The 27341-nt window shown below is 48.5% G+C and overlaps 10 protein-coding genes across 10 annotated transcripts; 9 read left to right on the top strand and 1 right to left on the bottom strand.

Annotated features, from left to right (window-relative positions):
* Window positions 1-580: 580 nt before the first annotated feature.
* Window positions 581-1357, top strand: LCP9604111_417 (MSF1 domain protein; the record flags this gene model as incomplete). Its single annotated transcript, XM_039068732.1, has 1 exon — window positions 581-1357. The coding sequence occupies one exon, from the start codon at window positions 581-583 to the stop codon at window positions 1355-1357; it is 777 nt and encodes a 258-aa protein (XP_038932965.1).
* A 2132-nt stretch (window positions 1358-3489) lies between these two features.
* Window positions 3490-4322, top strand: LCP9604111_416 (uncharacterized protein; the record flags this gene model as incomplete). Its single annotated transcript, XM_039068731.1, has 2 exons — window positions 3490-4024; window positions 4072-4322. 2 exons carry the CDS (start codon window positions 3490-3492, stop codon window positions 4320-4322), a joined length of 786 nt encoding a protein of 261 aa, XP_038932964.1.
* Window positions 4323-5694: 1372 nt separating this feature from the next.
* On the top strand, window positions 5695-6558 carry LCP9604111_415 (uncharacterized protein; the record flags this gene model as incomplete). The annotated part of the gene is made up of 1 exon (XM_039068730.1): window positions 5695-6558. The coding sequence occupies one exon, from the start codon at window positions 5695-5697 to the stop codon at window positions 6556-6558; it is 864 nt and encodes a 287-aa protein (XP_038932963.1).
* A 599-nt stretch (window positions 6559-7157) lies between these two features.
* LCP9604111_414 (PPN1 endopolyphosphatase family protein) lies at window positions 7158-9382 on the top strand (the record flags this gene model as incomplete). Its single annotated transcript, XM_039068729.1, has 4 exons — window positions 7158-7294; window positions 7349-8520; window positions 8567-9296; window positions 9346-9382. 4 exons carry the CDS (start codon window positions 7158-7160, stop codon window positions 9380-9382), a joined length of 2076 nt encoding a protein of 691 aa, XP_038932962.1.
* A 2599-nt stretch (window positions 9383-11981) lies between these two features.
* Window positions 11982-13944, bottom strand: LCP9604111_412 (uncharacterized protein; the record flags this gene model as incomplete). The annotated part of the gene is made up of 5 exons (XM_039068727.1): window positions 11982-11995; window positions 12955-13396; window positions 13455-13481; window positions 13590-13706; window positions 13789-13944. The coding sequence occupies 5 exons, from the start codon at window positions 13942-13944 to the stop codon at window positions 11982-11984; spliced, it is 756 nt and encodes a 251-aa protein (XP_038932960.1).
* Window positions 13945-15287: 1343 nt separating this feature from the next.
* On the top strand, window positions 15288-18988 carry LCP9604111_411 (uncharacterized protein; the record flags this gene model as incomplete). The annotated part of the gene is made up of 2 exons (XM_039068726.1): window positions 15288-16858; window positions 17020-18988. 2 exons carry the CDS (start codon window positions 15288-15290, stop codon window positions 18986-18988), a joined length of 3540 nt encoding a protein of 1179 aa, XP_038932959.1.
* Window positions 18989-19934: 946 nt separating this feature from the next.
* Window positions 19935-20604, top strand: LCP9604111_410 (MARVEL domain-containing protein; the record flags this gene model as incomplete). Its single annotated transcript, XM_039068725.1, has 3 exons — window positions 19935-19976; window positions 20064-20330; window positions 20392-20604. 3 exons carry the CDS (start codon window positions 19935-19937, stop codon window positions 20602-20604), a joined length of 522 nt encoding a protein of 173 aa, XP_038932958.1.
* Window positions 20605-21545: 941 nt separating this feature from the next.
* LCP9604111_409 (AP-1 complex subunit sigma) lies at window positions 21546-22374 on the top strand (the record flags this gene model as incomplete). The annotated part of the gene is made up of 5 exons (XM_039068724.1): window positions 21546-21556; window positions 21609-21642; window positions 21713-21830; window positions 21907-22181; window positions 22342-22374. The coding sequence occupies 5 exons, from the start codon at window positions 21546-21548 to the stop codon at window positions 22372-22374; spliced, it is 471 nt and encodes a 156-aa protein (XP_038932957.1).
* Window positions 22375-22984: 610 nt separating this feature from the next.
* Window positions 22985-24041, top strand: LCP9604111_408 (RNA polymerase III-inhibiting protein MAF1; the record flags this gene model as incomplete). The annotated part of the gene is made up of 2 exons (XM_039068723.1): window positions 22985-22990; window positions 23055-24041. 2 exons carry the CDS (start codon window positions 22985-22987, stop codon window positions 24039-24041), a joined length of 993 nt encoding a protein of 330 aa, XP_038932956.1.
* A 1113-nt stretch (window positions 24042-25154) lies between these two features.
* Window positions 25155-27232, top strand: LCP9604111_407 (uncharacterized protein; the record flags this gene model as incomplete). Its single annotated transcript, XM_039068722.1, has 3 exons — window positions 25155-25211; window positions 25274-25978; window positions 26030-27232. 3 exons carry the CDS (start codon window positions 25155-25157, stop codon window positions 27230-27232), a joined length of 1965 nt encoding a protein of 654 aa, XP_038932955.1.
* Window positions 27233-27341: the final 109 nt, after the last annotated feature.

Genomic DNA, 27341 nt, shown 5'->3' with positions numbered 1-27341 from the left:
CATCCGGGTAACGGGTGAAACATTGATATCACGTGAGATTGCGCGGAAACGTGTCTATCCGAGAGCCTAACCCGGTTTCCTGTTTGGTGTGTCTCTCTACTGTTCATGTATGGATCTTGAGAAGCCTCGTTGATAGCCCGTCATAGCTCGTAGTATCATAAGTTGGGTTCTAGTTTGTTCTTGACCGCTACTTTGGGTGATTGGATGTTGATTTCAGAGGGCGCGTGACCTCCTTTATGTACATGGAGTATAGAATCTGTGTCGGACTTGACTGTATTGGATCCATACTTATGCAGAATCCTCCTTCCGTATTCATATTTATCTTAGAGTCAATTGATCAGCTTGGCTTCAATTGGACAAAAAGAGTGGTCTACATCGTTTAGCTATTGCGGGCCGATGATAGGCCTAATCCCCGGACCACGTGAGATGCATGTGATCTTTAGCATCTGATTCCCCGGAATAACTATTAATCCCCTTGGATCCCCACTTCTACCTTTGCTCGCCCAGGCAAAAAGTGCTGGATCAGACGACTCCTTGCTCTTTCTCCTCAATCCATCTACATGAATCACCGAATGCCATCATGAAGTTTTTCGAAAACAATTTCACCTACGACTACTCCTTCCCCGCCGTGTCCCTCGCCTACTTCCTCCGCTATCCTAACCCTTATTCCCGCCATGTCCTCACCACCGATGTCATTGACCGATACGTCGACCCCAAGACCGAGCGTCTGCACACCATCCGACTACACCTCAAAAAGTCCAAGATCCCCTCTGGAATTCTAAAGCTTCTGCCAAAAGGCATGGGCGGCTCAGACAGTTCCGGCCAGAGCTATATCCTCGAGAAGACCACTGTTGACGCCAAGGAGGGGTGGATGGAGACCGAGTCCCGCAACATGGAGTGGACGGGCATCCTGAGCGTGGTCGAGAAGCAATGCTACAAGCGACTCCTGTCCCAGGAAGACCGCCTGGCCCTCGATGGTCTCGACAAAAGCGAACAGACTCATGTCAAGACTACGGTTACCTTCCGCTCCCGACTCGGTCAGGGCAAGCTGCTCGGGAAGAAGAAGCAGGACACTGGGGACCATGAAGAGGAAGAGCCTCGCAAGGGATTCTTCGCGTCCTTTTCCACTGCCGGCATCCAGCGGACTATTGAGCTCATCGGTGTGAGTCGGACTAAGGAGGCCGTATTGAAGAGCAAGCAGGGCATGCACATTGTCCTTGAGCGTCTGCGCAGTGGCGGTGTTGTTGGTGTCCTGGAAGGCATGCGCCAAGACCGAGAGGCAGCTTTCGGACCTGACGGTCCCTGGAAGCGTGTCTGGCTGCACGGCAAGGATCGTTCCATTGAGAACGACAAATGATTGACGTCCATTTCTGATTTGGACTGTCAGGTTTTGGGTAATCTACCAATCATTGCATTCTGGTTTCAAGCGTGGAGTTCTGGCGTGGGGATGTGATCGAAACTCTCCCTCCAATTTTGATTGTTGATCTTCGAATTTGTATATGTCTAACTGTTTGCATGGGGCAAAGCCTCGGGGATGTACATTATGTTAAGGGGAGCATGTTAACGCTCATTTGGTTCATTGTACAATATGCATCAATTTTCTATCTTTGTGTTCTTGGATTTTTGGATTTTTTTTCTCGCCCCTGCCGGTGTGATATTCTATGGAGCTTGGCGAACTGGTGGTCATCGAGTGTGTCGCTTCCGATTCGTCAATAATACCACTTTCGCCGAACGGTCTTATGGTCCATGCGACCACACCGCGACTTGCTTCGGGGATACGACCTGAAGCCAAAAGTGTTGAAGTATGTATATGTACCTACACAACGGGCCTTCTAATTTCTAACAGAAGAAAGTTTCAATCGCCTTTCGTTTACCGTCAATTCATGTTTGTTTAGTATAGTATGGAGATCAAGCTGCAAGACAGGATGACCGACAACGCGCATTGTTGACATGCCACACCTCTTGCCTCTTAAGGCCATCGACAAGTACGGCGTGCCCGGCACTCAGTCTCACTCGCAAATGAATGACCCACTTGACAATTTAAAAAGGCACAAAGCGCCGACGTCGAGAGATACCTGTGGCTTAACTCCGCCGATGACAGGCTAGATCACGCGGACTGAGTTCGATGAATTGCAGGCTGTGAAATGTGTGACATTCGAGAAGTATTGTTTTGGACTCCCTAGCCTAATATACGCTCGGCTTGTTGGTTGAAAAGTCTGTCCTTTCCTATTCTAGGTCCCTACTCAAAATCCAAAATCAGTTATCTTTCCTATGTATCGAATTTTCGAATATTCCATGCCCAGAATGTTGGTACTCCATACATACCTGAAAGTTAGAAGGTAAGCCGGCATTCCAATTAATCTTGTTTCCGAGGGATTTCTCCCCGAGCACGGAGTAACGTGAATACGGAGGATTACTGGATTAAGTGGACTCCGGTGTCTCGCGATAACACAGCCGAGTCAGCCAAGAACCCTCTGGCTGAAAACATGCGAACCCGAGATCGCAACGTCCAATGAGAGAGTGTTTCAGACGTTGAAACCAAATGACGCAGCGAGTGCCAATTATTTCAGGCTTTTTTCTTACGTCAGAGGAGCTATCACCGTCGAGCCTATCGGAGCACAGGCAAGGATCATACATATCTGGTATGCATCACGACGTGCATATCGCACAGATCTCATCCGGGTATGGATTGGGTGTTGTGTTATTATTATTGTCAAAGTACAGAATACCCTTGCTAGCAATTCAAACGTCTGGAATGAACATGAGGTCATGCAAATCCGGGAGATCTGACCTTAAACGCAGAAAAGGAAAGGATCGATAGAATACCAATACAATACCAATACACCGCAGTGCCAAGTGTGAGGCATCGGTCGCATCTAAGTGGCTGGACCCTGCTTTACCCTGTGGCTGATCGATACCAATAACTTCCTCTTTGGGACAGCAATGCGGGGACTTCTGGTTTAGCGCTGAAAATAAGATTCCCTTTCCAATCAAGGGGGTACATCCAGGAGACTTGTTGGTCCCCTAAACCCACAGGGTGCAGCAGGTACCTCCCAGGTACCCAGCAGGTACCCGAGTTATCCCCCATCACATCGCTCTCACAAGAATGCGAGAAACCTGAAATAATACATACAAGTCGCAACAATCTGTATATTTGGTTTTCTCCTTGGCAAGGGCTCGGCACTTTCTTTTCCTTTCTTTTTCCCAAGTTCGACCGGCAGCGCCAATTGTTCGTTCTCCCTAGGACCCCGAAATAACAATCAGACCCTTTTTTGGGGGGCTTTCCACTGGCACTAGCCTCATTCTCTTCAGACCCTAGTAGGTATTGCGGGGACCCGTTTCCCTGGCTTCCGTTGACGGCCTTTTATCAGTTAATCTCCCACCCTTTATTACCTCCTTTCCCCGTAATGACCTTGCCCTACCTCTGCTCTCGATTATCCTGACTTTGAGGGCCTCCGCGGTCACTCTCGCTGGACATATATCCTGGACATGGCTTTCCACCTGAGCCTATCTCTAGCCCTGTTGGTGTTACTACAATCGGTCTCCGCTCAGTTCTGCTCGTTCTGGAATAATGGCTGTATCGACTCCCTCGCTCAGACCGCAATCCGCTTCGACCTCAAACCTTTATTCCCGGACCCCGTCACGCTCTACTACGGCTTTGATGCCAGTTCCTCCGGCAAGGGCGAAGGCCCCATGACCAAGACGGCGTTTTGGCTGGGATATCAAAATAATAATATCAACCTCAGTGCTGTCGACTCAAATCGCACATCCGAAATCGGTCTCAGGATCGGCAATCTGACCGGCACCCCTTCTGGCGCGAACAATGGCTGCGACGGTATCTGGGGCGCTGATTGTTCCCGTGATCTGAAAACCGCCCTGCAGAATGCTATATATCTTCTTGCCGTGTCGGGCGAATACTATTCCAAACCTCTCGAGGCCGTTCTCAACAACATGTTGATCCAGCCGCCGACGCTGACTTCGTGCCCGCCGCCCACTCTCGACGTCGCCGCTATTCCGGTCCAAAGTATGTCGATTAATTTTCTGCCTAGCGTTATGTTCTAACTTTTCTAGATTTCGCCAGGGAACGAGTCCCCGGTCAGAACGTTACTATCATGCCACCTGGCTCGGGCGCTTGGCCTTGGCAGGTCTGGTATCTCGATCACATGAGCGCCCACAAGCAGGCTTCCCAGGTGGCTGTGGGCATCATCAGTCGCGCTCCTTCTTATAATAGTGCACCGCCAGACAACCCAAACGATATTATGGTTGAACTCGTCTGTGTACAGGCCCCTTCCAGTGGATCGTCCAGTGGCTCCCATGATTAGACTGGCCGTGGAGTCGATCTGAAGATCGGCCTCGGGTCTTTTCTTTTCTCTTTCTGGGCGGGTGACACTACGCCGTTGATCTCTGGCGCTCTCGATAATTAAATTGCAGTCTTTGTCCATGCTCGCCAGGCCATGGTGTTCCGACAAAAATGCAGTCCGAGCAAGATTCCAGGCAACCATTTTCTTTGGCAGTGCATTCCATGACTGTCACGGCGAATACATCAGCGTGCAATTTATCTATCTGTGCCCGCGGTGCCGTCCTTAGCAAGTTCTGATGAACAAGCGCAAAGTTGATTCAACGCCCGCGAAGAAATGTGGCAATCCAATCTATGCTGTACAGCGACATGGCATTACAATTGATACTTGTCGCTCGCTTTGGAATCACTAATTACTCTTCATCGCCGAATTGAGTCCATCACCTCCGACATCCAAAAGTCAACAAGCTCAACAGGCTTCGAGCACCCCGCCTCCAGGATCCTATCACCAGCCTGCGCTCAACAGCACGCAACCTGTCTGGCTCTCAACTTCTCACACCCACGACTCTTCTCTGGGTGTTACTGATCCGCTGATCGCCATCTGCATCCTCTGCTTCCCCCAATTCCTTGGGAATGCCAACAGGGTAGTGTTCTTCCTATTGATGTCCTATATGAGCACGACAGATTGTATCAGTCTGCTCGAGCCAATCGGACTATTGCTGCTCTCCCGCACGGATACACCATTAATCTATCATCTGGGAGTTGACCCGCTTCCCACCGCTCGCTATCGGGTTCCGTGCATGCATCTTCAGTCGCTGGCCCTATATCATAGTGGTCACACAGAACAGCTTGGACGTTAAGCCTTCGCGGCATGATTGGTGGGATTTGGAATTGGGATACCATTGTTTTCATGTATCTAAAGAAAAAGTCCATGAGAGACTGGCCACTCAATGAGTTTATGCTAGATAGGAAGCCACTGGGCTCGAAATAATATAATTATACTAGGGTTGTCAACCTCACTTTCCTCTTACGTACGAAAGTCCACTTCCACCTACGGCAGGGTTTTGAGTCCCTTGCGCGAAGCCTTTGGGCCCATACAAATCCCGGCATCTCTATAACTATCTCCATGTAGTTTATAAGACTACATTGTTTACGTTTACACTATTTGGATTAATCATAAGACTTTATATTATTGGTCGATGAGTAGGCCTAAGTATATTCAAACAAATATATCCATCTCCTATTTAAACCTTCTCAGGTCTTTTTCAGGTCTTCTCCATCAATACCCGCGCGTGAACCTCCTCTCCCTTGGTCCTATCCTTGTCAAAGTGGTGCTCCTATAATTTACTACCTGTCTTCTCTCCCTCTTTTCGCTTATTTTGTGTCACTTCCCACAGATGAATTCAACTCCGTCCCTATCTGAATCTGCCTCGGTCAACCCCATCGACCAGGCCTCGGAAGTAGATTATAACAAACACTACCATCACCCGGTCTGGCCACAACGCTGGCACCATCCAGACTTCACCGAAAAGGCCATGGCAAAGTGGAAGGAAGAGCCATGCTACAGAAACACGGCAGATCGCATTACCCATCGATTCCTAACCCAACGATTCCCATGCCATTTTCCTTGGGGATATATCATCTATCGAACAGTCTACACGCCCGAGTCTGAGAAATTGTGGCCGATCGCCATGGAAAAGCTAACCCGCGTGATGACTACATGGATAAAGGGTGAATTGAACTATGGGGATGACCCTCGCCCCGAGCATCTGATAGAAGAGTCCCACAAGGACGTGATCATCTCCGACTCGAGTCGTTGGGACGGTGCCGGTATCGAGCAAGTTCGCGGCCATTTCGCTCAGTATCTGCGTGAGATTAAGCAGGAAGAACACTGCGAGGAATCTCGCTTTGCTGTCCGTCTTGTGATTGATGAGAGATCGTTGAACTCGCTTGTTGCGACTGATGACCCTGACGACGGGTTTGTTGGGGTCGTTGATGGACGGTATGACCCCGGAAAGAGGTATGATTCGCCTTCTGATTGTGGATATATGAGGGTGCTGGTCTGGGCGTTGTGGCCTCTCTATTTGAATCTCCAATTCGATCATATGTGCGAGCTGTGTCCGAATGCCCCGGATGGGTGGATTCCTGTCTATGATGAGGGCGATGGGACGGCGCAGGATGAAGATGGAAATTTCATTCCTAGGGAATTTTTTCGGAAGCGCCCTGAGGGATTGACTCAGCGAAGGCGTGGGAGAGGGTAGCTATACTGTATAACGAAAGTCATTGAGACCGACGATGCTGCTCCGATCCTACCTTCAATTCCGCTCCTGTCGGTGTATAGTAGAGAATCAGTCTTTTATTAGGATCTGATTATATTAACCCCGTATCATAGCAATCCATTCCCATATATTAACAAGAAACATTGAGATTCATGGCAGCTGGTTAACCCGACGGTTGGCGCGGCCCAAAACTGCCGTATCCACCCAGACTTTAGATCCTAAATAGCGTGTTCAGACTCAAACCAATTTAATATTTGTACAATATGCAATTGACTTGCAATTGAACATAGTAAAGCTTCGACTGCCTAGCATCTAGCTAGTATACTACATGAGGGCTTAGGTACAAAAAAGAGAAATCAGAGGAATTCCACATCCAGGAACTAAGATGAATCAAGCAATGCCGTGTAGATCTCTGCGCCACGGGAAAGGCGACGGATGAATCCCATAGGTATAGACCACCACGTGCATCGGACCTGCGATTATGTTGCGCAACAGTACATAAGTATGTAAATATGTAAATACCTCTTTTCCTCTTTGCTTATCTCTCATTCTTCTCTGCTGTATTTCATTCGCCTGCAGTAATGGCGCACTGTCTATCCAAGATGGCCCTGGCCTTGCTGGGGACTACATCTCTGATCTTGAACCTTGCTGCTGCTGTCTCACTCCCTGGTGACGCGTCCTATGTGGCTGCTGCTGGGTTTCCGACCTCTGTATTCTCGTATGATTACTGATAGTCTGGTAGCTTAGGCACATATGCTAATGTGAATGCAAGATCCTACTATGTTTCCCCGGCCCAGCCAACCCAACAACCCCAGCCGATTATCTACGATCCTGTGTTGGACCTCACCTTTCCCTATGAGTTGACTGATCCCGACAACATCCCAGACAATCAAGATGAGGTCTACTTTCCTATGCCGCGAACTCACATGTCTGCCAAAAAGAGGTATAGGCTGTTTCAAGAAGCACTATCCAATGTGACCAACATCATCAAGTCGAGTTCAGAAGACAATTGCACCAAATGCAAGAACGCTCTAGCCGCAGCGAAGCCTGCAGCATTGCATGCCCCGACCTTTGTCCCGAACGCCATGGTCAGCCTGTGCAAGGCTTTTGCCTTCCATGCCAATGAGACGTGCGAGCAAGATTTCGCCACAAACACCTTTGGTGCTATCTGGACGCAGGTGCTGGCATACGCCGATGTAGAAGGATTGGATGGTGAATACATCTGCCATTCTCTCAGCAGCAAGTTTTGTAGTGCGCCAACTACCAGCCCGCTTGACACGACCAAGCTTTTCCCCAAGCCCAAGCCTGCAGATGCCCAGGTTCCCAAGGCAAGTGGCGAGCGGGTCAAGGTACTGCATCTGTCAGACTTCCATCTCGATGCCCGGTATGCCGTTAGTTCTGAAGCAAACTGCACGTCTAGCCTCTGCTGTAGGAGCGACAACTCCAACGACCTTTCCGAAGGCAGCCCGCTGCTTTCTGCCTCTTCGTATGGCTCTTTCATGTGCGATACCCCATATGACTTGGGTCTTGCTGCTCTGCAAGCTGTTGGTCCTCTGACTGGAACTGGCAAAGGAAAACACGACGAGCATCTTGCATGGACGCTTTATACTGGCGACCTGGTATCGCATGATCCGGCATCCCAGATCTCCAAGGCATTGACCCAGTATACAGAGACTAGTATTAACGATATGTTCAAGCACTATCTCTCTGGTCCTGTCTTTGCGGCACTTGGAAATCACGACACCAGTCCTGCAAATATCGACTCTCCTCACAACCTCCCTGGCCGTCTGGGAGAACAACAAAGCTGGAACTATGAGCACCTGGCTGGACTGTGGCGCCATGAAGGCTGGATTAGCCGTGAGACCGCCGATGAAGCGAGAACGCATTATGGCGGATACTCCGTGAAGACGCACTACGGACTGCGCATTCTCGCATTCAACACAGGTATGTTGCCATCCCATATTTAGTATTCACCCGCTCACTCTCCCAGACTTCTGGTACCGAACCAACTTCCTAACATTCATCAACACCACCAACCCGGACAACTCAGGCGTATTCTCCTGGATGATCGAAGAACTACAAAAAGCCGAAGACGCCGGCGAGCGCGTCTGGATAATCGGCCACGTCCTCAGCGGCTGGGACGGAACCAACCCCCTCCCCAACCCAACCGATCTATTCTACCAGATCGTAGACCGCTACTCGCCACACGTAATCGCCAACATCTTCTTCGGACACACCCACGAAGACCAGTTCATGGTATACTACGCCAACAACGGGACTGCGCAGAATGCCGATAACGCCCTCACCACCGGCTGGATCATGCCTAGCATAACACCCCTGACAAACCTCAACAGCGGATTCCGTCTCTACGAAGTCGATACAGGCGACTTTAACATCTACGAGGCATACACCTTCTACAGCAATGTGTCTGAATTCCCGGCTCTGGAGCACACGGGTCCGACATTTGAGATTGAATATTCTACCCGTGAGGCGTACGGATCCGCAGCTGCGTGGGATGAGGACGCACCGTTGAATGCGACTTTCTGGCATCGGGTTACTGAGGCTATGGAGAAGGATGTGGAGCTGGTTAGTTTGCATAATACTTACCAAGGGAAGAAGAGTGTTAAGAGTCCTACGTGCACTACTGCCGCGTGTCAGGAGGCTAAGGTCTGCTACATGCGTAGTGGTAGTGTTGCGTTGGGTAGCCAGTGTCCTCAAGGGTGAGTTTTGTGGGTGGATTTGATTTATGAATTATACTGACTTTTCTAGGTATGGATCTGTGCAAAGTGCCTTTGGGGAGAGCTAGTGGGGGTTGGGGTTGTGGGCTGGTGGTGGTTGAGCATAGTTGCTGGAGTTGAACTTTGATTTTATCCATACAAGTATGCAGTCTTATCTATTGCAATGGAAACACTTCCAAGGTTGGAATAATGCTACGTAGACGGGCGACTAAGTATGCTATGCCATCGGCATAACCTTCATTAGTTAGAGTTGCCATGGGGCATATACTTGTGTATCAAATAACTGCACTTAGAGTATGTATATGGTAGACAAGTTGATTCAATTCTAGAGATAGAGATACAGTAGAAAATGGAGGTTCATCGGTCATGTCGATTTTGTCACTTCTGACCCAATGCAGCAGTGCCGAACTTAGGACGCCTACCCGTGAGAAGGCTCACCAGGAGCAGACTGACTACCGGTAGTAGAAAGAGCAAGATTTAACACATGAATAGTAATGTTACTTGCGTCCCGATTGCATAGCTTTGTAGGCGTTCTTGCCAAACCATGCAAATGAGTGTTCCAGTATGGAGGGAACGGTTCCTTCTGTATGAAAGTGCGGTCCATGCTCCGTTCCTTCCATGCGCAGAACCCGACGAGTCGAGTAGCACGCAACTGGGCATACGATAAGCACGTGTATCCCGAGGAATATCCGGAAACGACTGACTTTCTAGTTTTTTGAGAGTCGTTTTTCAACTGCTTCGAACTCACAAACTTGCATGTCCCCTGAATGTAGCTTGGGACTTGGGCAACGGGATTGATTCTTAGGACATATGGTTAGATTAGACAATCCAGAGGCTAGCGCAATATGCCAGCGTCGGAAGTTTGCTATAGCCAACCGTCTTGGCGCGTGCCGCATCGAAAATCACAAAGTCACACTCATTGCCCTGGAAAGCCAAGATCGTTTGAACGGATAGACCAAGCCAGTTGTTGGCACATCTGTCCGCGTCTTTCAAATATCTCTCGGCCCTTTCGTGCTGCTAGCTAGAATCAAGATAAGCTAGCGAGCGAGACGATTCAATATCTGAAAGAGTCGAACAAACGTGCCAATAGCTGGCTTGATCTATCCATTCAAATGATCGAGATTTTCTAAGGCAATGAGTGTGACTTTTGGATTTTCGATGCTGTGCGCGCAAAGACAATTGGTTTGTTGCGTTGAGTTAGATTCAGGAAAGCCATGAAAGTGTTGTTTTCACTCTCATAAATTGGCGTGACCTTGACGTCGACTGCAAATTAATTGCCTTGCTCGCGTCCAGCCATTTCGTTCTCATGCCCTGCAATGGCCACATATCCAAGACCATATAGTTGTGGTCATTCCAGAAAGCGATGTTTGTTTCCGCTTGATATCTGGACGGTGTCCCTTTGGTGTGTAGTCAGGTTGGAACAAAGATTAAAACGCAGCCACGCTGGTCCAAGGATAGATGCGAATAGACGAAGGTATCGATGGTTGAGTTGAATAAAAAAGGAAGATGGGTGGTGATGAAAGCGAAAGAAAGAATTTGTCAGGAACCTTTGTGGGCAAACAATGGTGGTGACTCTCAGACACAGACAGTGTCGACGAGATAAGCGAGGTTATGCACCTTATTGAACAAAGAGTGCATTCTAAAGAACAATCAAAGGAGAATAAAAGAAAAGACCAACGAGGAGCCGAGATGGTTTTGTGCGTCTCGTGTCAAACAATGCAAATGCAGATATACTCGCTTATGCTCGCTTAGTAGGAAGGAATGTTTGCTTCCCACACAGGCAAGAACGACCCATCGATCCTTCAGGCCGTAACAACCGATATGAAAGTAGAATTAGGACTGAGATGTCCGGCTAAGAAGCCTCAAGTAGACCCAATACTGGCCACAGAAAATAGATCTGTTGCAGTTACGCCCCAGGAGGCTTGATCCTGAGATGCGAATGAGAAGAAGAAGGATCAAGCCTCCTGGGGTGTAAATGAAAAGAAGACTGAGATGGTCTGGCTAGGAAGCCTATAGTCAACATATTTTTTGTGTGAGCCCTAAGATGCTTGATCCTAAGGTACGAATGACAGGATGAAGGATCAAGGGATGAGAGCTGATGACCGAAGAAGCCTAGGGGTGGAGGGTGGACGGGTATTTATACCACCGCAATCAACCAGGCTCGCGCGTTGACTGATGACTTGAATATCCATGTTCGTTTGCTTGGTTTCTATATTGTATAGTAATCCGTATTACATTATCATTGAGTGCGAATATAGACGGGGTTATCCTATCGATTCTGTAGTTCCATATTCAGCGAATAGATTGGACATATATTTAGATGAGTTGAAGTAAGTTTAGAGTGAGTCTAGTAAGAGGAAGTGATATCGCATTAAGAGAGATACTATATACAAGCATATGCTCCATGGTAACTCCATAGTATTGGACCAGTTTTTCTTCTTTCTTTCTATATAAAAAAGTTATATAATAGTAGTATCAAAAGGCTCCAAATAGCAGTATAGGATATACCAAAAAAGACACCAAAAAAGACATAACAATATAAATCCCATAGTAGACAACCGAATTGTGTCGGATAAAGATTGTAAGGTGCTATAGCGCATACAGTATAGGTATGGCATATAGAACTGAAAGCTATACCTGAGTCTGTTCTCTATCTTTTTACATAGATTAAGTAGAAGAAACTATTTTATCAAAGGTTAAGGGTTCCATAGCTCAGTTGGTTAGAGTGTGCTAATAACGTCAGAGTCGAGGGTTTGTTTACTTTTTTTGTTCTTATTCTCTAATCGGAATAGAAGCTTCATTCTTTTCAATTAGAATATAGAATTCAATCATCATTCGGAGTTGCGTCGAGGATCGCACGAACATTGAAAGGGCCTTCTCCGGCATCATCATGCTCGATACTTTCAACGAGGGCCTGTACACCAGTGGGGTTTGAGGTTTCGGGATCAACCGGTTCTTCCTCATGTCGATCTAGCACTGTCGCGGTTTACCCTTGCCGATCGCTGCGTTTCGTGGTGGAACCATCGTGATTGGTCGGTTCCGTCTGGTTCAGGAATAAGGTTGTGGGGTTGAAGCTGGACCGGGACCAATCGCAATGATGGTCCGTACAGTCAGCTTCGGAGATTTGGGGAAGGGAATGACTCACGACCTCGAAAGGGAAGGAACGAGTCTCGACGAGTGCCACTAAATTCTAAAGGTCTCCATCGTACTGCACTGTGATGTCTGGGGGGTACCTCGAAGATTGCTGCTGTGGCAGAGCTTATTCCGCAACGCGGACGCCTTGATTGCCGACCTTACCATAGGCTCGTCGATTCGAATCTCCTCCCTGTTGTTGGGTAGATTGATCGCCGTCGATTCCACACCCAGTGCTTGCAGTGTCGTACATATCGGAGTTCCGATCCTAAAACAACGGGCTAATTTAACCAGTATTGACCGATTGCTACTCGCCGGCGGGGGGCCGATAACGCGTGGCTTTAACCTTTTTCGTCACTGGTTCCTCGGCTCTTTGCATTCAGGTACGAAACAGAAGTACAAATACCGTCGGCGAGGACGGTTGTAAGAAACGGATGTCAATGGTTTGTTGTCAATGTCCTATTATACCATTAATATAATACTCAACTCTAGCTTTTGCAATACTGACCTTCAGTTTCATATATGATCCATTTAAGGTACCGATAGTATTCTCCTTCTTTGATTCGTCCAAGACAACACACCTCCATTGGATTGGACTTTCCATCGGGCCGGACATAGGTACAATCGCGATTAACAGTGGCATCAGAGTTTGCGGGGGTCCCGCCTGGCAATGCTCCATCATCCTGGTCTTCTCCACCAACGTCGAGGTCGGTATCGAATGAGACGACAAAGTCTGGCAGAGGCGTGTCGGAAAGTCGCGAGATCCGACGTAGAACATTCCACACCATGCCAGCATAATCACCATACCGCAGAAGGAATTGGACTTGCCTGACCGTCTCTGCTGCATCACTCACTTCCGCCCTTCGATCCGGCCCGCCATCATCTCCAAAGGATAGCTCATCGGGTGACCCCGATGAGCGTTCAAAGGTTCGACCGATAGCCGTAATGACCTGGGTAAGTCCGTCAACTCGCGGAGCGAAGCTCCATCGGAAGTGGGACTTGACAAACTCGGTGCAGACGACGACGAATCACCAGCTGCAGCAAAGAACCCCATGTGACTGGGTTGATATAGGAAAGCCATGAAAATGTTCTTTTCCTTCTCATAAATTGGCATGACCTTGACGTCGAGTGCAAAGTAATTACCTTGCTCGCATCCAGCCATTTCGCTCTCGTATTCTTCAATGACCGCATATCGGCGACTTCAGCTATGCCAGCCCGTAGCATATGCTCTCGGGATCCATGGTATATTTCGCCGTCTTCCTATAGTGACTATTAGTATTCAGGTCTGAGTGATATCCTTCGAACTGCTCTCAATATAGGGAGGGATATCAATTAAACTTACTCTGCAAGTATCTTTCAGCTTCTGGAAGTGAGTCATAGAATTAACCACAACCTGCCCGACGAGGTATAGGACGTAAATGATCCCAACAAGACTAACGGTGTTTGGCAGATCATGAACGTCCTTTATCCAGGTATTGGGCTTGCTAGGGTCTCCCATCTCCTGGGGATATAAATGAAAAGAAGATTGAGCTGGTCTGGCTAGGAAGCCTATAGACAACGTATTTCTTGTAGTAAGCCCCAGGAAGCTTGATCCTGAGATGTGAATGAGAAGAGGAAGGATGATCAAGCCTAAGGATGGAAGGGTATTTATACCACTGCAATCAGCCAGGCTCGCGCGTTGACTAATAACTTTAACATCCATGTTTGTTTACCTAATTTCTACCTAGATTGAACATATATTTAGGTGAGTTGAAAGTGAGTCTGAGAGGAAGTGATATACCATTAATTCAGTTCAGGAGAACGAGTGCATATTACCAAGATACTAAGTACAGGGAAAGGAAAGAAAACTATCTGTTAAAGTTGACCAACAACTTACAAGACTCGGCAGCTCATTCGAACTGCGTACCAGCTACGCCACAGACATAATCATTCCAATCCGCATCAAGACATCTTCGAGCCATTGCTTCTGCACGCATTGGGTTCTTCACAAGCCAGTACCACGAACCACACCTACCAAGGGCATCAAACACGGGACTTCTTGATTCTCTAGACGGGCCCTTGAGACGAAGCGTCAGCTGAAGAAGGTAGTCAAGGGCTTCGTCCGCCTTATAGGCAAGCTACCCGTCTCACGGACGGCTTCACGGCATCCCCGACTACAGCGAATAGCGAAGGCCCGGCGCCGAAGACGCCGTCTTCAAAAATGTTGTTCCACACCTTCTCGTCAATTATTTTTACAGGCCGGGTATTTCTTAGTGACCCCCATGGTACTATAGAACGCGCAGAATAAATGGAGGTTAAGCTAAGTAAGATAGTTGGGAGCCTTACGATCGATCATTAGGCAGATAATGGTGCTGAATATCCCTCGGGCGCACTACGCACTACTAGATGGTGACTCTCTTTTGTTGACAGCATCTATTAATGGTATGGAGAGCTAGCTCATCGACCAAATATTCAAACTGCTTACTCTTGTGCACTGCCACGTCAATGGCAAGTCTCAACGAGATGATTGGTTGAACATTGGAGCCAGCTTTGAGGCTGTGAATTTTGTTGCATCTGCAGGCGCGCATAGGGGCCAATCAGGTGTCCTTCTGCCTGCTGCCTCTCACCGATACTGACGACGTTAGCCACCCCTGACTTTTTGACCTGCCTTATATTTGCAGGTTACCAAATCGAATCTATCGCTTCCCCATGCCGAATGCTAGGCCGCTGAATAACTCCCAACTCCTTGATTCTTTTAATCTCTATCACGTCCGCCCATACCATACGAGGATATACTGCGTATCTCCAAGCGATCAAGTATTTGAACGTTTGAGATAGCCCAAATAAGGCTCATTGCCCGACATGGCTGAACTTGTGCCTCTCTCCCGCCATCCCGGAACACCAGATCCCACGGCAGCTCTTACACAAGCGTTGGAGGCATTTGAGAGTGTCCTCACGAAGGAGCAAAAGCAAGAGTTTCATATGAGCAACCAAAGTCCAGACATTTCTAGTGTTGTTACATTCGTGGCGGAGATTGATGCCAATAACAGTACTAAGACAAAGAGAAGCGTTGCAGTAAAGCTGTATAATTTTCTCGAATCGACGCAGAAGTTCACTACCATCGTGGACACATTTGTCAGCTCTAATCCTCAAATCGCCGGTCTGATTTGGGGAGGTTTAAAAGTGGCTATCCTGTCAGCAAGCAATATCTCGTCCTATTTTGACAAGCTTACAAGCATGATCATGGCAATTGGCAAGTCTTGTCCAAAATACCAGGAATTTGGTCAGCTCTACCCCGGATGCACCGGTCTCCAGCGCGAGTTGTGCAATTATTATGCTATCATTGTTCGAATTTGCATTAGAACAATGGAGATATCGCGGCGGGCTCCATTTTCCCAGATCTTATCGTCTATTTTCAATCCTTTCGAATTCGAGTTCCAATCACTCCTAATTCAGCTCGAGCAAGCCGCAAAACATGTGCGTCTAGAGATTACATTAGCCGCGAACCAGGCGATCGAGGAAATGAGGAACCTTCTGCATTATGAAACCCAAAGGAACAGGTACTTCCGCCGGCGCGCATTGAACTTCCATGAGCAAAGTCAGAAGGAGTACACACAAGCCAACGGATGGCGCCTGAACAAGTTGAAAAGAGAAAACTCGAAATTGAGATCCACCATCAAAGATAATCTCTCAACCATCAATTTTGTGAAGCCATGGAAGCAGGCTTTAAGGCAGCGCGTTTCTTCTACGGCAGAGTGGCTTCAACAGGAAACCACCTTCTTTCGGTGGAAGGATTCTCAAGATAGTGCCGTTCTCTGGTGCCCAGGTAAAATGGGTGTGGGAAAGACGACACTTATGTCCAATATAGTGGCATATCTATACAGATCACGGGAGCCCAATGATGTTATCTCATACAACATCTGCTGTGCCGAGGAAACGGCATCCCTATCGGCCAGAAGCCTGTTTGGAACAATCGCCCGTCAATTGCTAGATTCGCAAATTGATCTTGAAGACAATGCCAAGCTCCGAGAGCTCGAGGATACCAGCGGCTGTCTGGACACAGAAGATGTTATCGACTTGCTTCTTTCATACCTTGAGGGTAAGAAGCAGTATTTCTTGATTCTCGACGGGTTGGATGAATTTGATAGCGCCGAGATCAAAAAGGTGTCATCAGAACTAGCTCGGTTATGTAAAAGCCGTGAGAAAAGATTCAAGCTGATCTGCGCCGGTCGGTACGAGCTTGAAGAGAAGCTTTTCGGGGTTTTCAGACCTGACTTCACTATCCCAATCACGGGTGTAAACGTCGAGCGGGACATAGATCACTATATTTCGACTACCCTCGGTCGCTGTCTCGAGGAAGAAGATCTGAAATTAGGGGATCCTGGTCTAATAATCAGGATCTCCACGGCATTACGGGAGGGATCCAATGGCATGTAAGTGATGAAGCATTCAATTCCAATTTCCAATTTCTTCTTTAGTTCCCCTTGAAATTTTCCATAGATTACGGCCACAAACAGTTTTTTTTGATATATATTGTTTTCGCCGCCCTCCACAAATGATAACATATGCCATTGCTCACAGGAAAATTAAACAGGTTTCTCTGGACTCGTTTGTTCATCGAAGACCTCTGCGCCCAAAGTTGCGACAACGACATCATAAATGCCCTCAACAATCTTCCACGTGGCTTGTTGGAAATATTTGATCGCAGGATATCTCGGATTTACGATCGACAGACTAATAACAACGCGATCAAGGTGTTGCAATACTGCGGTGTCTTCAAAAAACCTTTGACTGTCATGGAGTATCGAGAAGCGCTGAGTCTTTCTCCCGGACAAGAGTCCATCGAACATGGGAAATTCCCCAGCGATATGAATCACGTTTTCAGCGACTGTTGCGGCTTGGTGTATATTGACGAAGAAGAAGACACTGTCCATTACGTTCACCAAAGTGTCAAGCAATACCTGTTTACCACCAACAGCGCACACTTAAGAGAATTCGACGTAGAAAAACTCGATCGACATCTCGGGTTTCTCTGCATGACCTACCTGGATTTTTCCGACTTCAAGCGTCAGTTGACGAGAGCCGACAAAAGCTCCAATACTCGACTAAACCCGATTCAGCTTGGTCTCTCGCGCATACATAGTCATAATGGTGCGACCAACCAAATAGCACTGAAACTGCTGTCTCGTCGTCATCAGCTGCAGGGCATTAGTGCTCGAGAACTTGAAAACAAAATTGAAGCGCTTCGCAATGAGTTCAAATCCCCCGGTCAGATCCCGGTACAACACAATGAATTCCAGTTCCATGAATATGCCGAGACAAATTGGATCTACCACACAACGCTCATAAATCCTGTAGTGCACCAGAAGATATGGAAGCTCTTCTGCCGATGCATGGAAGACGATGATATATCGGCACAAAAACCATGGGAGCCCATGCAGCGGGACCAAAAAGAACAAAGCCACAATTCAACCTCAGTTCAGGCAATGATTAGTTCCGGGCATCTTACGCTGTTGGTCTACATTATGCAACGTCAACCTCACAGTCTCACAGAGGAAGCGATGTGTGAAATCTTGAAGGGCTCCCCTATGAAATATCGCTTTCGCTTTACGCACTTGATCGTTGCAAGAGGAAGTTCCCTTGAGGTCTTGAAATATGGGGTGTTTTTTGCTGCTCAATCAGGTTGCATCTTTTCATTGAATCTTTCAATTCGAGCTGGAGCCGACGTGAATACTATTCTTGACGACTGTTCGGTGCTAGAAGCTGCAGCAGGTGGCGGCCATCTCAAAATTGTGGAGCGATTACTGAGCGAGAAAGCCGATTTTGCTAGACCGATTTCTTCACGCGGCAAAACATGTCTACATTTAGCAGCAGCTGGTGGCCATCTGAAGATTGTCGAGCGGTTGCTTATGGCGGCCGAGGAAATCAACTCATTTGGGACACATGACAAGGGAGGCATAGCACTTCTAGCCGCTGCAAAGAGAGGCCATTTGAAAATATTAGAGCGACTGTTAGCAGCCCAGGCGGTTCATCATATTCCTGCACATAGGATGATCGGAGAAACAGCACTCCAAGGAGCAGCGGCACACGGTCACTTGGAAACAGTAAAGAAACCACTCGCAGCTGGGGCGGATTTTGGATATCAAGAAACAATATCCTCGGCTCTTGAGGTAGCAGTGGAGGGTGGTCACTTGGAAATAGTGGAACGACTACTCGAAGCTCGGGCAAATGTTAAGAGAAGTGTGTCCTGGGAAGTCTGGGGGGCAAGAGCTTTCCAATTAGCAGTCATAGGCGGCTACTGGAAAATTGGGGAGAGGCTCCTCGCAGCCCGGGCCGAAGTCGCGGTGCCTGCGTCCGGATACGACAGAGGAAGAGCATTGCAGGCAGCAGCGGAGCGTGGCCACTTTGAAATGGTGAACGTGCTACTCACAGATCAGGTGAATTTCGACGCCCCTGCACCCGGAGAGATGATGGAAACGGCAATCAAAGCAGCAACACGAAACGGACACTCTGTTGTCGCTGGGAAATTGAAGCAAGCTTTATTGTTGATTGAGCAGCTATAAGAAGACTCTCACGGAGACATAGAAAGTGGGTTTTTTACCAAGACGAACTACCAAATTCTAAATTATTAAATAAGATCTATATAAAAGTATATAGGGTAGTAGACAGTAGTTTAGCGGGGATTGTGTCGGATAAAGATGTAAGGTCATAGCGTGTACAACATAGATATGGCATCGAATTGAAAGATTCACTGTGTTCTCTCTCTTTTATATAGGTCAAAGTAAAATAAACTACCAATAAGGGTTCCATAACTCTCTTGGTTAGTGTGGTGCTAATAACGCCAAGGAGGGTTATGGTTTCTCTTTTACTTTTTATTTGAATAGAATCTTCAGTCTTTTTGTTCGAATTAGAATTCAATCGTAGAATTCAATCATCTCAGCCTTATCGAGCCACTAATCGTAAAGATCGACATCGTCCAACAGCGCCGTTCCTAGAAATGCCAAGCCTGTAACTGTCAATGAGGGGAAACCCACAAACTGGAAATGGAACCTGAATCCCCCCGTCTCTTCCAGCAGAATCTTCAAAACTGGTGTGAGAAAAAAAAACCCAAGTGGATCAAAGAACAGCAATGGAGGCCTCATTCAAGGAAATCCTGAGCTAGTCGAGAACTCATCATCGACCAGAGTGCAACCACTCATGATTTCATCTCCGACATCCCACCACTGTACATGCAACCGAGTCCAATGAGGCCGCTGTATGCCGGATGCATGACGTATCGCCACCTTTAAGGTTTTGAAGATGTTGCTTTTCCATGTCATCACTGAGCTCCGGAACATCCGATTCATAACGTCGACGTTTTCCCAGAGCTTTTATATACTGCTGAATCGACCTATAGGCTTATTCTTTACTCGACTTCGCCATCCTATACCCCTCCAACCAGCCTGCCTCCTCGCGATCTAACGCGACAATCGGATCTAAATCAACCTCGACCTAATCTAAATCTACAAAATGGGTCTCAGAGGTGTGCAGCTCGGTCTCAGAGCCTGGGAGGTGAGTGCAATTGCAATGCGACAGCTAGAAGCTTAAAGCTTGAAGCTATAAGAATCCCAAGTTGAATATAGTACTGACCCATTACAGTTTGTATTCTCCCTGCTCGTCATGGCCCTCGTCGGTAACATGATCGCTGAAGCTTTCGCCGGCAACCCAGCGACCGTAAACTACTCCATCTATACATCGGTCTTCTCGATGTTCACGTTGTTCTACCTGGTCCCAGCCTCGTTCAACATCGACTGGTCCGGCCACCCCCTCATCATGATCATCATCGACGCCCTGAACTGCATCTTCTTCTTCTGCGCTGCCATCGCGCTCGCGGCGAAGCTAGAGTGCCACTCTTGCACCAACCACGTAAGTTGACTTGAATGGATTGCAAATATAAGACATGAGAGCGAACGCTAACTCCCTCTAGGAGTACCTTATCAACAATGAGATCACCAATGGCTCACACAACATGACCAAGCGTTGCCGTGAAGCCCAGGCCTCCGTTGCTTTCCTCTGGTTCGCCTGGGCCGGCTACATGGCCTCCGTCATTGTCTCCGCCTTCATGGCCCGTTCCTCTGCTGGTCCCTCGCGCCGTACTAGCCGTCGCGGCGGTGCCCGCCCCAACATGACCCAGGTTTAAATGGGTCGTTTGTCATGGAAAGCGGGCGTGGTTTACACTCGGCCTGAGGCTTAGTTGCTATCGCTCGCCTTGTCGCGGTAATCTATCTACCTGGTAATTGATACTGGATCATGGCTATAGGTATGGTTCTGGTTCTGCTTAATGGCGTGAGTTGAGCGATATCGGTATATGTTTGAGGTGGTTGACGAGCTTAGGGCTCTCGGTCTTGGTTTTATGTCTTCCATGCTCATGCTCTCATGCCTGCAACGATTCGACGGAAACGCTGCCTCTCTAGTCTCTGCTCGATCATGAGAGGGATGTTCTGATACTTAATGTGCTACTACTTATTTCATTAATAATTATTTGTTTTTCATCGTCTAAGGGTTTACCTGGCGTTGACTCTTATTTTACTTTATGATCTTAGACGTGGCTTTCAGTGCCGTATGTCCGTATAGTTTGACATCTCTGGTTATTTAGTTGTAAATATTTACTTAATTCTCCAAGTCATGGATCTCTGACATCCTTATAGTTATGGTTTGAGCTCATCTTCTCCGTATGTTGCATCCACAATTTTTATAGATCACCTGCGAACATACATAGGTCGCATAGCATGCACACATATAAACAAATAACAATAGCCCGACCGTATATTATGCAGTTCTATTTTACTCCAAATCCGTACATGAGGCTCTGATACTAGCTTTGCTAAGCTGATGGTTCCAGAAACTCCGGCAGGCAAGGGTTGACTCATTCAAGGTCCGCGCGCAAGACACGCACAAAGCATATTAGGACTTCTAGCAGAAACAACTATCCATCTTGAATCGAACTATTGAATCTTCACGTTTAAATTGCTAAGCTAGGGCTTAGCGGGGCAAAACTCCCCTCCGCTCCACCCAAAGAATTTCTCCAGAGCTTCCGCCCCGACACTTTTCTCCATCCCTTCATTTCACAACGCCACCAATATGCCTATCCAGTGAGACCGTCCTTCAGTCAGCTTCAATTTGCGACCGCTGACCCGCCATTAGCTACCTGATTCTGCTCTCCCGACAGGGCAAAGTGGTATGCCTCGTCACCGACCCAACTACTTAACACCTGGCCGAAGCCGCCCCAACTAACAACGTTTCCCTAGCGCCTCGCCAAATGGTTCACCACTCTCTCCCCCAAGGAAAAGGCCAAGATCATCAAAGATGTAACCCAGCTGGTGCTGTCCCGCCGGACGCGGATGTGCAATTTCCTGGAATACAAAGGTGGCTACCCCCGACCCGACCCCTACCCCCTATCGCCGACAAGCTGGAATTGGACTAACATGGACTCCATCACTAGACTCGAAAGTCGTTTACCGTCGCTACGCTTCGCTCTTCTTCATCGCTGGCTGTGCCTCGACCGATAATGAGCTGATCACCCTCGAGGTGGTGCACCGCTACGTCGAGCAGATGGACAAGTACTACGGCAATGTCTGCGAGCTGGACATCATCTTCAACTTCCAGAAAGCATACTTTATCCTCGATGAGTTATTGATTGCAGGGGAGATGCAGGAGACCAGCAAGAAGAATGTTCTTCGCTGTATCAGCCAGCAGGACAGTTTGGAAGATATGGAGGTGAGTTAAGATGTCTTTTTATTTCCATTCATGGGTATTGTTTGGCACTTTCAACGAAAAGAACCAAGAACGGTGCTGCTGGCTATATTTGGGCTCTTTATCTCCCCCCCCCCCTTTGTCCAGCCATGGCCAAGTTTCAGCCGGGCTAATTATTCCCCAGGTTGAGGAAGATGTGGTCACCAAGATCATGTAACGCAGCAAGCAGGATTCTTGCTCCTTTTTTATTTGCGGGCGTACATAGGAGTTTTTCACATTCACCATACTAATCAATACAACTCGTTTCCCCCAGGCTTCGGAAGACATAACACGCAATTTGGACGAGATTGGGCTGTGAATTAGCCTGAATGGGCCTGTTGGCCTATGAAGTTGCCCTTTCCATGGTTGGACTGCTCGTGAGGTCAGTGCGGGTTCCTACTGGGCCACGCCTGCCCACACGTGACTGTTTTCGGAATCCCTCCCCTCTCAGATCATCCCCGGATAGGCCCATCCCCTCTTGCTTCATCATCTCTTTGTATACTCCTCATTTGACATTGGCGTTGACTTGCTATAAGACTGGCGATCTGCCCAGTGTAGTTCGTGTCCCCCTTATCCCAACCCTCTTTGCCGTTATCGCCCATCTACATCATCGGATATCCACCTTCGGTTCAATCACCCGTTGCGGTAACACCACTTTCCCTCGTCTTATCTCTCTCTCAGACCTTAGAAGAGAGACCTGAGTCATTCTTTTCGAACAGCAGACTGTGACAGGTCATTTCAAGCTCCTTATCGGCTTATCTGGATACACACCCCGGTTCAACCTCACGATGAAGGTATGCCTCACGGTCGCAACCCAACGTGTCTTTCTCTCAGTTTACTCACTCTCTCATGATATAGTTCCTCCCACTTCCAGACTTCGAGGACGTGACGAGCTCTCTAAATTTCGATACGACCGACTGCCATATCGTCGGCGGCTGTGATATTTACACCACCAAGGCGGCACGCTCTGATCGGAAACTCTACAACCATATCGAACAGTCGCTCGAGGCTCAATATGAATCGGTCCTTCGTTTTTCGGCTTCACTTTCACCTCCTAATGCACACGATGCCGCCGAGGCCCTCAATCTATCGCGTTCCAGCCCGTTCGGACCCCTGAGCGACCATTCGAGTCGACGGACCTTTGCCTATCTGATCGCTACTCTGAACGCAAGTCACCCGGATTATGACTTCTCACACGTCCTACGCCCCACTGATTTCCGACGCGAACGGAATTTGAAACGCGTCATGAACACGGTCGACTCAACGCTGCTCAACCTGCGACCGCGCGAGAACATCAACTTATCACCGGCATCCCCTGCGACGCTTTCTGGATCATACACAGCAGGATCATCTTCTGCCTGGGGCCCACGGGTGTGGAAAACGATAGATGAACACATGTCGCTCAAGGAGTGTTCGATCTACTCATATTCACCGGAGGAGGACCCTTCCGATGCCGATGACGGAGCTATCTGGAGTCTACATTTCTTCTTCTTCAACCCGATTCGCAAGCGCGTTTGTTACATCTTCCTACGCGCGATTCCTATACTCAGCCACACCCCAGACGAGATGGCGACTACGCCTACCGGGAAGCGGACCTACGACGACGGATACCTCACACCGGATCTCAGCTCTAGCAAGCGTGCCAAGTTTTGGTTTGGAGAACGCGCTAGATCGAACCTTATCTCCAGCGACAGTGATGATGAGATGGACCGCCCTCCGAAGACGATTCGGACGACCGATGACTACGACACTTATGTGATCAGTGACGACGAGGAGAATATGCCAACCAACCGTCGGGGAGTCCGCGCGATGAGTGAAGAAATTGCGGACTCGATGGAGGTCTAGATATATCAATGACTTGGCTTTATGCTTTTGCTTTTGTTCGTTTCTTGTTTATCTTCTTATGGCCCCGTTGATCGGGTATGATATTTCTAGCTGGCGGTGTTGGGTAAATGTTTCTTTCTTTGTTTGAATGGCGCGATTCCTTGCATGGTTTCTTGTTCACGAGAGGGTATTAACATACTGCCCCTCAACTTTCTGTGACTTACTCTCTAATATCACTATGTCTATTTTTGGATTTGTGCTGTCTTATGCAGATTTATCAATGTTAGGAAGTAAGCCTTTTTGTTGCTTTTGACTCCTGATATTCGTTTGGAAGCTGTCACTGACAGTAAACAGTCATCCATATGCCATGACCAGCACCGAAGCCCAGGGATCACACCATCCTATGTCAACCCTACAGACTCTTCTCGGGTCAGTTGTTCCAAAGGAGCAAGACTAAGGGCGTCCAGACCCCTCCTCGCTTCGCTGGCGACAGGTGGATTAATTGCAACGCCCAATGGAAATACGGGAGGAGGCCCGTTGTTAGGTTTGTTGACCACCACGACCAGGACATACGTAATTCCACACCATATCTCGATCAACCTCAAGAGATGACATGACGGTCCTCCGGTGACAGAGTTCCTCCATAACGCATGGCAAAAGGCATTAAATGGCTCTTCCACGCTTCAACTCTCTGGGGCCGTTTTCCCTATCACATCGTTCTTGTCAAGTAAACAAGCTGTATTGACTCTGAATCTCTGATCAATACCCTTACCAACTCCTCGTGGATAATTGTCTGAAATAACCCAACCTAGAAAAACCAGAAAATCACTCACTCGCTCTGAGTCTCTATATATATATATACCTGCCGGTTAGTATGGAGCTGGGGAAGTAGGATTTGTTAGATATTGCTATGTAGGCTTGTATTTTTGATCTCACCTTCTAATGTCCAGTCAGAAATAATAGTAGAGTGGCTCTATGTAATCATCTAGCGCATCGACCTCTAGTTCGTACCTGCACGTCTCATTTGGGCATATAGATCAGACACGTGGTCCGTGCATTGGAGAGCTGTCCATTCTCTCCCTTCCACTCATCAACTTCCATTTGAATAAACTCATACAATTCATAAGATTCATCATGGCCGACGACGCGGAGCGCATCAAAGCCGAGAAGCTGGCCGCAGCCAAGAAAAGGGTAATTCCCCGCGAGTGACAGATGGCGTTGTTTTGGTCGCTAACTTGACTGTTGTTCTCTAGGTTGCCCAGCTCCAAAAGAAAAAGAAGGCCAAGAAGACTACCACCGGAGCCGACACACCCAAGGACGCAGAGGTCTCCGCAGAGACAGAACCTGCTGAAGATGCCCCGAGCCCAGAAACACCGCAGGCAGACACCCCCGCGGAGGAGAAAGATGAGCCGGTCGCGCAACCCGAGGCCACGGCCTCCGAACAAGCAGAGGAATTAGAAGAACCAAAGTCGCAACTTGCCGTTGATACAAACATCGAGTCTCCTACTGAACCGATGCCTCCAGCGCCCACATCTCCTGGTCCAGACGCCGAGCCGCTGCCAGTCCGGCTCGATACACCGCGCGGCAACCACGGCCGACATGCCTCACTGTCAATCCAGTCTAAGATGCGCTCGTCTTCATTCCGCAAGACCTCCGTCTCACATGGAAGCGTCTCCCCCTCTCCATCTTCTGCTACGCTCAAGTCCCCTTCACAATCATTACCGCCTCTAACCGGGGACGGGGAGTCGGTTCACGAAGTGTTCCGCAAACAGTCTACTAAGATTGAGGAGCTTGAGAAGGAAAATAAACGCCTGGAGAAGGATCTCTCGGAAGCAACTCTGCGCTGGCGCAAGACTGAGGAGCAAGTGGAGGATCTGCGGGATGCGAGTGTTGATTCCGTCGGGTTGAGGGAACAATTGAAAAACGCAGAGGAGAAGGTTGCAAGCATTGAGTCGTTGGTATGATATCGTATTTTCCGTGGTAGCCATATTTGCTAACCTGCGAAATAGAAGGAGGAGATTGCTTCTCTTCAGCGACAGAACTCACAACTCCAGACCCGGTCACATCGAAACACAACTACAACCGAGTCACCGCCAGCCGACCTTGTTCTTCAGCTCGAGTCCAAGTCAGCCACTATTGAATCTATGGAGTTGGAGATATCAAATCTCCGCGCCCAGGTCGCCTCCCAAACGTCCTCTAACGATGCACATGAGTCTCAGGTCGCAGCGCTAGAGGAGAAAGTTTCAAAGACACAATCAGCACTAGATCAATCCCAGCGTGAACTGGCAGACACCAAGCAGGCATTGACGCGGGCCTCCGAGAAAGCAGTCAAGGAAGGCGTTGACAAGACATCCACCGAAACTCTGGTCAAGAACCTCCAGCGTGAGATTGAGGAGTATAAGAACGAAAAGAGCGAATCTGAAAAGAAAATCGAGACGCTCGACAAGAAACTCCAGGCAATAGGCAACCTTCACAAAGAAACCGAAGCCCGGCACCAAACACGGCTACGCGAGAGCGAGAAATCCGACAAAGAAATCGCTGTCATGCGGAAAAAGATCGCTAGCATCGAAAACGAGAACCTGCGTCTACGCGAAGAGAGTGATCGGATTCGAACTCGCCAGACCAGTGGAGGCGCAGACGATGAAGCCCTGGACGAGCTCGAGGACGAAGAACGCCAGCGTCTTGAGCGGCGAATCCGCGAGCTGGAAGGCGAGGTCTTCGATCTGCGCCGCGGCGTCTGGCAAGAGAAGCGCCAGGAGATGGAGTACTACCCGGATGATGGACCTAGCGCTGTCTCCGGTGACGCAGCGAATGCATTCGACGACGTCGATCTCGTCGGTGGACGACCCGACCATGCGCGTCGCCGCAGCATGGCCCAGCAGCAGCAGCACTCGTCCTTCTCCACAGTACTTTCTAGCGGCTTTGCTGCCTTTACGGGAGTTGGTGGAAACCGCGCTCAAACTTCATCCCCTCATCCCCCTGGTACCCGTGGTAGTCTCGAGCTTGTTTCCGAAGAAAACCTCGATGACGAGTTCGATGAAGATGCATTCGCGCGTGCGCTGGCCGAGGAGGAAGCCCGGAAGCGTGTTGAATGGATGCGCGATATCAAGAGCAAGCTGCGTGACTGGAACGGCTGGCGTCTGGATCTGGTCGATAGCCGTGCCGGTGCAGAGGGTGCTGGCGTAGGCATGGGGGAGATATTTGAGGTTTAGTTTGCATGCATCATGTATGCGGGATGTACGATCAATTACTACTTATATACCAGGTCGAACTCGACTTCCGAGTTGACCAATGAACTTCGATGCAAAGAGTGAACTCCTG

This window comes from Penicillium roqueforti (genome assembly GCF_015533775.1).
Source record: "Penicillium roqueforti strain LCP96 04111 chromosome Unknown scaffold_01, whole genome shotgun sequence".
Taxonomy (NCBI): Eukaryota; Fungi; Ascomycota; class Eurotiomycetes; order Eurotiales; family Aspergillaceae; genus Penicillium; species Penicillium roqueforti.
Note: the sequence above shows the minus strand (reverse complement) of the source record. Positions and strands in the feature narration are given on the sequence as shown.